This window comes from Schistosoma mansoni, assembly GCF_000237925.1.
Source record: "Schistosoma mansoni, WGS project CABG00000000 data, supercontig 0208, strain Puerto Rico, whole genome shotgun sequence".
Taxonomy (NCBI): Eukaryota; Metazoa; Platyhelminthes; class Trematoda; order Strigeidida; family Schistosomatidae; genus Schistosoma; species Schistosoma mansoni.
Genome location: NW_017386080.1, coordinates 140,170 through 153,262, shown reverse-complemented (window position 1 = coordinate 153,262; position 13,093 = coordinate 140,170). Strand labels below are relative to the sequence as shown.

Here is a 13,093-nt window from a genome sequence, read left to right as displayed (position 1 = left end):
TCATTTGATTTGTGTGAGGGCTGTGATGCTGCCAAGGTGCCCAAACTGAAGCACGTGGTTTTCTCAGGGGGACAAACCTCGAGCTTTTAACTTAAAGATCTGATCCACAAGAGAGTGGAGCATCGTAAGGAGATACAGCCCCATGGTAGCCGGTGAACAATTATTGATTCATACGCCATTTGTTCCCTCAGTATACTGGAGCCCATTTGCACCATTGGTTTGGAATCAAGGTTTTCCAACTCCCCTACGTGTGAACTTTCCGTGTCCACCAACCCGGTTAAAGCACTGGACATTCACTTTTCGTCCTTTCCATAATTTCGCAAACAACAACCTATCGGCGAGAAGTCAATGAGTAGGACTTGTGTGGCAGAGGCTATATACGCGTGGCCATGTGAGATCATTTAGATAGGGAGAGCGATAAGCAAGTAGAGGATGTAACAATACTATAGAAATATATATATATATATGAAAAGTAAAATAAAACTGTATACATTTACAACAACTGTGTATCTATCTTCATTTCAATGTCATTGCTGTAGTTACAGTTCTTGATTGATTTGTAGGATTCAAATCATTTGCCACTTGGCAACTATTCATTTTTCCCATAGATATTATAGAATCTTTTTGATTTTGTTCAATTAATTTATTAATATGTTCACGTGTTAATAATGCTAAACCTAATTGATCATTTTTATTAAATGGTTGACCCATTAAACGTAAAAAACGTCTTGATGCTTGTATTGATTCTTCTATAGATAAATTAATAAATGCATCTTGTAGCTGTGATTGTATCCAACCGGGTAATTTAAAACGTTTATCTGCACGAGCATAACGCTAAAAAGTTAAAATAAACATTAGATTATAAATGGATATACATATAAGGGCATATTTACAAGCAAAGATAGATGGTGTCTAGCGGTGGATCCATGATGAGTGTTTTGTCCCATCTACGACTCGTCAGCTGGAAGTACCTATAGCCTAGAGACTGGTCGATTGCAATCGTAAACACCAATAGGAAGATTCAAACAAACTAATACGAAATGAATTATCAGAAGAGTTTTTTTGTGGAGATTTAGTATTTTCATAGTTGAGAGGTAAATCCAGGAGTTCTAGTAAGAAGCAGTGACCAGCGGAGTTCAATAATGTCTGTTGTGAGATAGGAATTCACTGAAGACAATTGGTGAACGGTTGCTCAACTTCGTGGATTGGTTGAAGTTAGACATAAACAACATCGGATGCCGGCTAAGTGGTCTATCGGTTAAGCGTTATGGCGCAAGATTGATAGGTCCTGGGTTCGAATCTCGCGAGGTGAGGTAGTGCTAAGGGGTCCCACAATAGGACGAAACGGCTGTCTAGTGCTCCTAGGTTTTCCATGGTGGTCTACCTTCAACTGACTCACGCTTTCAACTATGACAAAATGAATTAAAAATTCACTTCATTGCACAAGCAGGTGGCTATCTGGACTCAGTAGCTAAGTGGATAACGTGATGGCGTTTGAAGCGAAAGGTACTTGGTTCGAGTCCCAGACTGGACATCAACTCTGCGACGCAGTTAAATTCAGCTGACGAGTCTCAAATAGGACGAAACACGCGTCCTGGATTCCGTTGCTAGTCACCATCCATTTTTGTTCATAAAGCTTGTGACTTAAGGTAATATCAAGGCAATACGCACAGTATGCACATATGGCCAATAAGAGACTGATCAATTACAGTCCTTAACATCAATGGGAAGATTCAAGTAAAACAATATTAAGTATATCCAAGTATCATATGTCATAAACAAGATAGAGTTTGAATGTTGACTGGAAAACTTTATTACAAGCCACCCTATAATGATTCCATAAAAACGTTTTCCGGATCCAAATAAATACTAGAAATACTTTGAACAAATAGAGTTCTTCAGAGAATTTCAATAGAATTTTACAAGATGACAAAGTACATCGAAATTACTTCAGAATTCGCTAACTTTACCACAGACTTCTACAATATCAAGTTCATATAAAAGCTTACAAATATCTTTGTTTTCTGTACATAAAGTAATCTTCGAATTAAAGCTTGTTTCATGCCTGAACACCGATTACCACGACACGCTATGCTGACTAGTGTAGGGGATGATTGGAAGAGAGTTAGGGGCGGCCAAATTAAAACATGGCATCAGTGCTTGAAGTCACTAACTTCTAGTCTGAGTCATGTTGTTAGATTCAGACTACTTGGTTGGGGTCCGCATGACTATCGTAACCAATGGTTGGAGATTCTGTGTGACATGGCTCAGAATCGATCACAATGGTGTATACGCTCCCTGTCTTCCCTTAAACCTTGAGATTAAAATTGCTTCATATCTGTCTTTCTTTCTATACTATATCCTTATATACAACCTTTCTTTTATATATTACCACCATTAAATTAACTACTTCTATGAATCCGTTGTTGATCTTGTTGTGCTAATGAGTGAGGTATGGTAACGTGGACCGATGCATAAATGTGTCTGGTCCTACGTTGTAGCTGACTGACTGACTGACTCATACTTCATGACTGTTGTCTTCTCTTTGAAGGAGACTTTTAGAGAGTAAACAGTCAGTGTCTATATATGCTCAAATGCCAAGTGTATTAAAGTTTCACAAACATTGATGATGTATCTTTTCATCTTGCTTTCATTTTACGATTGAATATGCTTGTAATACACTAACATTTGTGTTCAGACACGTTAAATAATCTATTCTAAGAGAAAGTTGTCATACATTAAGGAAATCACTAAACTGCATCACGAGGCAAGCACTAACTTAGTATCCGGAAGGGAAGTGGAAAAGAGGTATGCCAAAGAACATATTACGCCGCAAAATAAAAGCAGATATGAAAAGGAGGATGGCCCAGGACAGGGTTGGATGGAGAATACTGGTGGTTGGCCTATACTCATCAATGAGGGGTAACAGGCATATATAAGTAAATAAGTAAGAGAAAGTTGTGAAGAATGTCTACTGTCAAATTATTGTTGCTTTTTACTATCAAGGATTGATATCAACTATGGTAAAGCATTGAAGATTAAGAAAACTCTTCAGCAATGAATATTAATACCCTAGCTCCTCACTTACACATGAGTGGTACAAACATATGATCTTCAAGTATATATGTCTAGTGTTTATAAAACACGTTGAAATATTTGTAGTAAATTGAATCAAAATCAAATCATATCAGTGATTTATTATCTCTGAAATTCAAAGAACTAGAAGGTCGTTTCGTCCTATTGTGGGACTCCTCAGAAGTGAGCATCTACGATCCCGTACATAGGACTCGAACACAGGGCCTTTGGTCTCATGCGCGAACGTTTGATCTCTAGACCGATGAGCTTGCATCCCACAGTGTTAATGTCTAACGTCAATCGATCCATGATCCTGCTCAACCAATCATCCATTGTGTGAGGTAAATACCTGCCGCTATCCAACCGAAGGTCCTGGGTTCGAGTCTCATATGTGGGATCGTGAATGTGCACTGCTGAGGAGTCCCATACTAAGACGAAACAGCCGTCCAGTGCTTCCAGATTTTTAATAGTGTTCTAGCTTACATCAACTCATGAATTCAACCATTTAAATCACTATAATCTCCATAAACTGCCATTCTAAAAATTGAAACAAAGCAAAACTACCTCATATATATGAACATTCGTCAAAATTCAAATGAATAGATTGATAGAAATTAGGCGCCAAATGAGAATGTCAAAGACATTGACATATAAAAATTGTATATAAAGTTGAAATCATGAGTCAATTGAAGCTAGGCCATCATGGAAAACCTGGAAGCACTGGACGGCCGTTTCGTCCTATTATGGGACTCCTCAGCAGTGCGCATGCACGATCCCGCACCGAAATAATTCGAACACAGGACCTATCAGTCTCGTCGATGCGCACTGCTGAGGAGTCCCACAATAAGACGAAACGGTTGTCCAGTGCTTCCAGGTTTTCCATGGTAGTCTAGCATCAATTGACTCATGATTTCAATTATATAAAATTACTAAAATTTCCACAAAACTACCTTCTGATATAAAAAATTGTATTTAAAATAATGTAAGTGATTGATATTTTTGAACAGTTATAATGTTTTAACCGGTCAACTAGTTTGAACTCCTTCAAAATGAAGAGGGGGCAGGGGATATATAATTGAAATGTATAAGAAATAGTTTTATCATAGATTTATTACTATCAGTCAGTCAGTCAGCTACAACGTAAGACCAGGCACATTTATGCATCGGTCCACGTTACCATACCTCGTTAGCACAACAACATGAACACCGAATTCATAGAAGTAGTTAATTTAGTGGTGGTAATATATTAAAGAAAGATTGTATATAAGGATGTAGTACAAGAAGGAAGACAGATATGAAGCAATCTTAATCTCAAGGTTCAAGGGAAGATAAAGAGTATATACACCGACGCCATTGTGATCGATTCTGAGCCATGTCACACAGAATCTCCAACCATTGGTTACGATAGTCACGCAGCCCCAACCAAGTAGTCTACATCTTCCAACATGGCTCAGACTAGAAGTTAGTGGATTCAAGCACTGATGCCATGTTTTGGTTTGGCCAACCCTAACTCTCTTCCAACCATCCCCTACACTAGTCAGCATAGCGTGTCGTGGTAATCGGTTCATCACCTCATCAACTGATTTACCATCATTCTATAATACCCTGTGTATAACCTTACTATTACTTACCCCGTGATCCCAGCAGATCCGAGCAATATTTCTAAGGCATCTATGGTCAAATACTAGTAACTTACGATTATCTTCTACTCTTAATGGCCACATTTCACAGTCGTAAAGTAGAACAGAGCGAACTGCTGCGCAGTATACTCATCCCTTAATTGATAGACGGATATCTTGTCTTCTCCATAGATGACGTAAGTTGGCAAAAGCCAACTACTACTAATAATAATACTACTAATACTACGAATGACTTACTTTATCAGCTAAAATCATAATACCATAATCAGATTTGCCACGAATAGCTCGTCCTAAACATTGTGCAGCATGACGCATTGCATCGAATGTAATAAATTCATTTGGTCGAACATTGTATTGTTCACGAAGAAAATCTAAACGAGCCTAATCAGAAAAAACAAAACTAAATATAATAAGTAACAATAATAATGGAGATCATCAAAAACTGTACAGTTTGCAAAGCCTTAAAATGAAGAGTTAAAGGTGAATAGTTTGCTAGTTCTAGCCTACATAATCATACTTCCTTACTTTACTTACGCCTATTAACCCTTCATGGAGAAGCATAGGTCAATTACAAGCACTGTCCATCCAACCTTGTCATGAGTAATCGTTTTCGGTTGCTATTCATCCTTTACATGTCTGCTACCAATTATCGACATAGGGTGTTCTTCGGACCTTTTCTTTTCAGTTTCCCTTCAGGATTCCAACTTAGAACTACATGACCATACATTATGATTATTATCACCAATGTAGGTGGAGAGTCTTATATCTTTGCATTCATAAAACCTAAAGTGTTCCTCATGCACCATGAACTGTTGAGCCTCATTAGTATTGCAGTGAGTACAAAAATTAGAGCTATACTAATTAATCAAAACTCTACTAAAAGTTATATATGCATTGTAAAAATAAGATGTTTGTTACTAAATCGTTCCCCCCCTAATGCCCTAGCACGGCCGAGAGTGGGGAGAGTCAGCTCTCCATCTCCAAATGCTCTCACATGGCCACGCGCATACATTCACTGTCAGGGAAGTCCTACCCACTGACTTTACACGGTATTACTGTTGTTTACGAAATTTAGAGAACGAAAAGCAAGTGTCCAACGCTATAACCGGGTTGGTGGATATAAAGGATCCGCCTAGGAGAGTTGGAAAACTCTGATAACAAGTCAATGGTACACATGGGATCCAGGATCCTGAAGGAACAAATAGCGTACGAACCAATTGTTGTTCACCGACTGACATAGAACTGCATCTCCTTACGTTGCTCCACTGCTTTGTAGATTAGACCTTTATATCAAATGTTTGGGGTGTGGCTCCGTAGGAAAACCACCTGTTTCGGTTTGGGCACGAGGGAAGTATCCTAGCCCTCACACAAATCGAATGTTTTATGTGGTGCCTTCTTGTACCAATGTTTATATGTTCAAATAAGTAAACTAAATCCTTTCAATTTTGAAGAATACACAGTATGTAAACAAACAATACTGTTTTCAATTGGGTCTTCATCAGGCTTACTTCAATAGAAAAAATTATTAAACCAATCGGCAAAAGTATACTTAAGAGACAAGCTAATTAGAGCTGGGAACGTGAATGTTAGGCTTATGTATAACGATTCATATAAATATCTTTGTGTACTGTTTAAAACGTTTAAAACCTTAGCGAGAAATAATGTTCTGTGACCATAGAAACTCTTTAGGTTGTATTTTGGGGCTCTTCATTTTAACATCAATTAGATCGGACGATTTTATCGACGAGCTCACCACTTTAATGATCCGTTATCTGACTCCAAAATAGATCGTACATATCGCTAATACTCATATAAAATTATCGACTTGATTCGTATGTCGTTGAATAACGGAATTCAATAAGTCAAATACAAGAATGAATTTCGAATACATATATATTCCATACAATCATTGATCCAGACAAGGGATCGAAGAAACGAAGAGAAGGGAGCGAAGTGAAATGACGCGCAGTAGGAGAAGACATGTGAGCCAACTCCATGTAATCAAGCCTTAAACAATATTTATAGCCAGATAAAAATAAGTTACAGACGACATGTGATGAATAGGATAAGAAGTGTACACACACATACGCTCATAGAAAAATAGTCAAGGTAGACAAGAGAATAATTAACAAGATCAAAATGTGGCTATAGAAAAATGGATGAATTGGCTTGCCCAGAAGCTAGAATAAAGGTATATGGGCTCAGTATAGCAGCCGACACTACAATACATAACAGGTTAATCTACATTAGTTATAGTTTCTAACATTAGGCCTGGTGGCACTATATTTTATGAATGAAGTAATCAGATAGAGATTAATGTCTTTTTAGGTGGAATCCACTAATCAATATGGTTACAGAACAACTATACATTATAGATGATATCAGTTATTGATGAAAACTTTGATTATCAGAACGGGTTTTATGGTCACTGGTCACTGCTTATCATTAGAACTCCAGGAAATACCTCTAGAAGCCAGTCACTAGTGTGCATATAATTATTGTCACAAGTGGTTTTGTGGAGATTTTAGTAATTTTATAGTTGAATTCATGAGTCAATTGAAGCTAGACCATCATGGAAAACCTGGAATCACTGGACGACCGTTTCGTCCTAGTATGGGACTCCTCAGCAGTGAGTATCCACGATTCCATCTCGCGAGATTCAAACCCCTTGCTTCCAGGTTTTCCATGGTGGTCTAGCTTTAATTGACTCATGAATTCAACTATAAAACCTTAATTCTAAACTTCACTAAGAACAAAGTGTAAACTATTAAACATTTGTTTGGATTCTTTCAAAGGTCAGAGAATATGGACAGACTATAACCGTTAAGATGAGTTTATATCTTTGATTTTTTTGAATTAATAGGCAGAATAACCTCGAAGAGACATTAGTAGATGTAGCAATGATGCAGAATCAGTTTATATTTTGTAATATTATTGTTTTCTATCTTAGAAACCACCACTGACGTGGTGGTCAGGCTTGCCTATCGTGATGAACCAATAGAGCTATACTGGCTAAAACATTTGTTCCTCAAGGTCCTACCATGCCAGAAAGGTCGGTTGAAGAACGGTATGACTAAAAGCAACAAACCCATGGTCCGAAGGCGAAGTCGTACTGCTGACTGTACAGAGGTGTAACGGCAGTAAGGTGTTTCCTTCAAACAACCAGCATAACAGCGATGCTGCCTTCCCACAAGGAGGGGTGGGGCTAGAAAAGATAGACAGTACAAATACACACCTCACCTTATCCCACGAATATCCGTCTCCGGCGATAAGGTCCTTTGAAGAATGGAGCTAACACAAAAATCGCCCACAAAAAGGTCGTGTGTGACCGACCTCGCTCTCAGGTCATTAAGACCACTTTTAATCCAATTTCCTTTTCAGGTATATGTAGAAGAACCCTTCCGCGGTGTGGGCGACCGGGAAGTGATAACTTCCCTCATACTTCTAACAGCACTCAAGACTGACTGACTGAATTTATGAGTCAATGATAACAATGAAATAGGATTATATAAATAATCATGATAAGTAAAAAAGGTATAAATTGATAGTAAGATGACAGGTTCAGGTATGATAACATAAACCAATATACTTACTTAGGAAGTAGGTCAAAGCTTGAAAAACATAAACTCATTCAAATAATCATTAAAACTACTCAATAAAAGTGTATGAACAATCAGCTTAAATATATCACGAATATCGTGAATTGATTGGAGCTAGACTTGTACATCACTAGATCCTAGCTCACTGGGTCTAAGAGTTAGGTGTTCGAGCTCAAGACCGAATGTTCTGAGTTCGATTCCCAGTTGCGGGGTAGTGGAAGCGTACTGCTAAAGAGTCCCATGCTAGAACGAAACACTCATCCAACGCTTCCACGTTTTCAGTGGTTGTCTAACTTACAACGGTTTGTGGTATGAATAGACATATCAGTAGTGAAAAGAATATACGAAAAGGTTGAAGGAAAACGAATAAATACAGGGTGTAAAGAATTCATAGAACTGTTTATGAAGTCTTATGTGACCCATAAAGAAAAAAGGTATTAGAAATTTCTCTTGAATATAGAGCTTGAATCCTTATATCGAGTACATGACGATTATCGATCAAGTGTGATAGAATAGAGTTGAGTATGTATTTTGTTAGATCTTGTTCAAACCACAAATGAAGATGTACGCTGACTCGTAAACTAAATTGTCTGATTGTACGGTATATATTACCCTTTTCATGCCAGTAGTTGAATCAGTAAATAGATACAGGTATGAGAAAACCTGGTTACCTTATCTTTTAATTGAGGAACACATAAATATTGGTACAAAGTGGCATCAGATATATATGCGACACACAAAACTTATTTGATTTGTGTGAGGGCTGTGATACTGCCCAGGTGCCCAAACTAAAGCAGGTGGTTTTCTTAGGAAGACACACCCGGAGCCTTTGACCTAAAGGTCTAATCCACAAGGCAGTGGAGCATCGTAAGGAGATGCAGTCCCATGGTAGTCGGTGACCAACAATTGATTCATACGCCATTTGTTACCTCAGGATACTGGAGCCTATGTGAACCATTGGTTTGGAATGAGGGTTTTTCAGCTCCCTTAGGTGAACTTTCCGAATCTACCAACGCGGTTAAAGCGCTAGACATTCGCTTTTTATCCTCTCAATTTAGTAAATAACACCCCCCGTTTATGGTAAAGGTTAAAATTACTTTATATTGATTAAAACTGAATTTCAAAATGGAATTCTTACAAAACATTAACACCTCAAGTATTTAATAGTTGGTAAGAAATTGGAACAAAAAAAAACGTTTCAAGGCTTAGACCTCAATGAAAATATAATTTTACTAACAAAATGTGGCAGCACTCTTACATATAAGGACTTTTATAATTTGGTGTTATGACAGTTTCCCTCTAGCTTAACCCGAGCAGTACAGCTCGAGTATATATCAGTCAGTCAGTCACGACGTAGAACTTCGTACGTACGTACATCAGTTCGAGTTTCCACAGCACATTAACACAGAGATGCAGTTGTCGATTCAAATCTCATAATGGGAGAAGTAGTAAGAGTATAAACAGTAATCGGATAGATTAGGGTTTGAAGATGTTATTGAAGGAGTATAATCCAATGAAATAAGTTAGGAAAGAGAAAAAAGATTGAGACATGAAAATTCAGAAGATTAGAATTTGGGAGAACACAAAGAGTGGATGCACCTTTGTCATTGCAAACGATTTTGAGCTATGTCATTCAAAGTCTGTAACCATAGATTAGTATCATCTCGCGGATCCCAACCAAGTAGTCTACACCTACCGACATGTCTCAGTCCACTTGTCAGTGACTTCATGGATTTGTGCCACGTTTTGGTGCGGTCGCCCCTAGCTTTCTTCTAACCTACTCCTACACCATAAAACATCGCACATCGGGGCAGTTGGTAGTTGGGCATCGAGTATAAATATTTGAACATGATGACTTATTCTTTCTCCATCTCTCCAGATCTGGTGCATAGAGAGAGGTAATTTAGTGGTTAAGATATTCCGATTTTCAACCACTAAGTTCAAGAGATTCCTACTCCGCTCCACCTACTTCGATCTTATCAATCGGATGGTATTATTAGCTTGCAGTGACCTACTTTTATGACGAGAACGGGATTGGTATAATGGAAACATTTATTATTATGACCAATTGTATCAGTGATTGTCTTACTGTACCTGTTTGTTTAAGTGTAAAAAACACACACATTCTTCCGTTTTACCTGTTACCTTGCACGAACTCGCATACGCTCGGTAGTTCCGCATGTAAACTTTGGCACGATCTCGGTATTCTTTCGATACCACGAGATCGCCAACAAATATATCTTATTACAACCGTCAACTGCTTTCTTATTTTTGGCCTACAGAAGGATCCAACCTAATATCTGGCATGTAATCTTCCTGTAGTGGTGATCATAGTCAATCAAGACTCGACGCCTACTATAAGCTTTCAAACATAGAGTGTGGTTCATATACAAGTACCAGATGAATGAGTTATCTATATTCTAATCACTCTCTCTGTCTTTTGGTCAATATTAAACAATTAAGAGTGAATATTGAATAATATCAGCTAATAAATTAAATTAAATACGTAACTTTAATTCGTTAAAATGGGTTACTAACAAGGAAATTCGTTGGAAAATCAAAAGTGGGAAAGCGGCAGGACCTGACAATATACCAGCTGAAGCACTGAAAACAAACATAGAAGTAACTGCAAACATGCTTCACCTCCTATTCAAGAAGATTTGAGAAGAGGAACAAGTGCCAACGGACTGGAAAGAAGGATACCTCATCAAGATACCGAAGAAGGGAGAGCTGAGCCAATGTGAGAACTACAGAGGTATCAGTTTGTTATCAGTACCAGGAAAAGTTTTCAACAGAGTGTTACTCAACCGGATGAAAGACGCAGTAGACGCTCAACTTCGAGATCAACAGGCTGGATTCCGTAAGGATCGGTCGTGCACAAACCAGATTGCGACACTACGGGTCATCATTGAACAATCAATTGAGTGGAACTCATCACTATGCATCAACTTCATTGACTATGAGAAGGCGTTTGATAGTGTGGACAATAGAACATTATGGAAAATTCTTCGACACTATGGAGTTCCTGAAAAGATTGTCAACATTATCCAGAACTCATACGATGGACTACAGTGCAAAGTGGTGCATGGAGGACAGCTGACAGATGCATTTCCAGTAAGGACTGGAGTCAGACAAGGCTGTCTACTCTCCCTCTTCCTTTCTCTTCTGGTGATTGACTGGATTATGAAGACCTCGACTTCTGAGGGGAAACACGGAATACAATGGACATCACAGAATAATTTAGATGATTTGGACTTCGCAGATGACCTGGCCCTCCTATCTCATACACACGAACAAATACAGACGAAGACAACAAATGTAGCAGCAGCCTCTGCATCAATAGGCTTCAACATACACAAAGGAAAAAGCAAGATTCTCAAATACAACATGGAGAACACCAACTCAATCACACTTGATGGCGAAATTCTGGAAGAGGTGGAAACATTCACGTACCTGGGAAGCATCGTTGATAAACAAGGAAGATCGGATGCAGATGTAAAGGTGAGGATTGGCAAAGCAAGGATAGCATTTCTACAATTGAAGAACATATGTAACTCAAAACAACTGTCAACTAACTACAAAGTGAGAATCTTCAATACGAACGTCAACACAGTCCTACTGTACAGAGCTGAAATGTGGAGAACTACTACATCCATCATCAAGAAGGTACAAGTATTTATCAACAGTTGTTTACGCAAAATGCTCACCATTCAGTGGCCGGATATCATCAACAACAGCCATCTGTGGGAGAGGACAAACCAGCTGAAGAGGAAATTAGGAAAAGACGTTGGAAGTGGATGGGACATACATTAAGGAAATCACCAAACTGCATTACGAGGCAAGCGCTAACTTGGAATCCGGAAGGGAAACGGAAAAGAGGAGGGCCAAAGAACACATTACGCCGGGAAATAGAAGCAGATATGAAAAGGATGAATAACAACTGGAAAGGATTGCCCAGGACAGAGTTGGATGGAGAATGCTGGTGAGCGGCCTATGCTCCTCGACGAGAGGTAATAGGCGTAAGTAAGTAAGTCAGTAATGCCTGCAAAGTTGAAAGGTTTTTGTAAAGATGGTTAAATATGTATATTAAATCCGCAAAAGACTGATCTCAATCGGAGTACTAACAGGAACTGAAGGTCATTGGACAACTGTTTTTACCTAGTGTGTGACCTAAAAGTTAAAACCCCTCTCTACAAAACAATATCAACTAAACTAAAACAGTCACCTTCCTGATACCTCAATTCAAGATATTCCTGAAGTTCTAGCGCGATATAACAAAACTGATTAAAGTTGGAATTGTACGACTAGACCCCGACCTATTGGTTCTAATGGGTAAGTGTTCGTTGGAAGATCTTTAGGTCCTAGGTTTGAACTCTGGTGAGATTGTGGATGTCCACTACTGATAAGCTTTATCCTAAGACGAAACAACTCTCCAGTGGTACACCAACTGAGATTAAAAGTGAGATAATGAAGTTAGACATTCGGAATTATAAAACTACGATAAATATCCAAGAAATGACATATCAACTAAGCGTATTTTCTAAATTTAACAGTTTTGTTTATCTGATAGATGGAATGTGGCTAGCGGTGGAATTCGGGACGTCTGTTTTGTTCTATTTATAACTCGTCAACTGTATATCATTTGCCCAATAAATTAAATTAATATCGTGCTGTGAGACAACCCCAATAAACAGAGTATGATAAAGAAAAGTTAAAAACCCACTGGTAGGTTGGCATATTTTTAGATCGTTATGTAGTTTTCATTATACTATCTAGGTA

The 13,093-nt window shown here is 38.3% G+C and overlaps 1 protein-coding gene across 1 annotated transcript in view; it reads right to left on the bottom strand.

Moving 5' to 3' along the window:
* Positions 1 to 571: 571 nt before the first annotated feature.
* Smp_199100 (DNA repair helicase rad3/xp-d, putative) overlaps positions 572 to 13,093 on the bottom strand; it is a gene marked incomplete at both ends in the record, with an annotated part of 51,580 nt that continues 39,058 nt past the window's right edge. Inside the window, 2 exons of the mRNA XM_018792821.1 lie at positions 572 to 834; positions 4,953 to 5,096. Coding sequence (XP_018647197.1) covers positions 572 to 834; positions 4,953 to 5,096 — 407 coding nt within the window. The remainder of the gene's footprint in view (positions 835 to 4,952; positions 5,097 to 13,093) is intronic.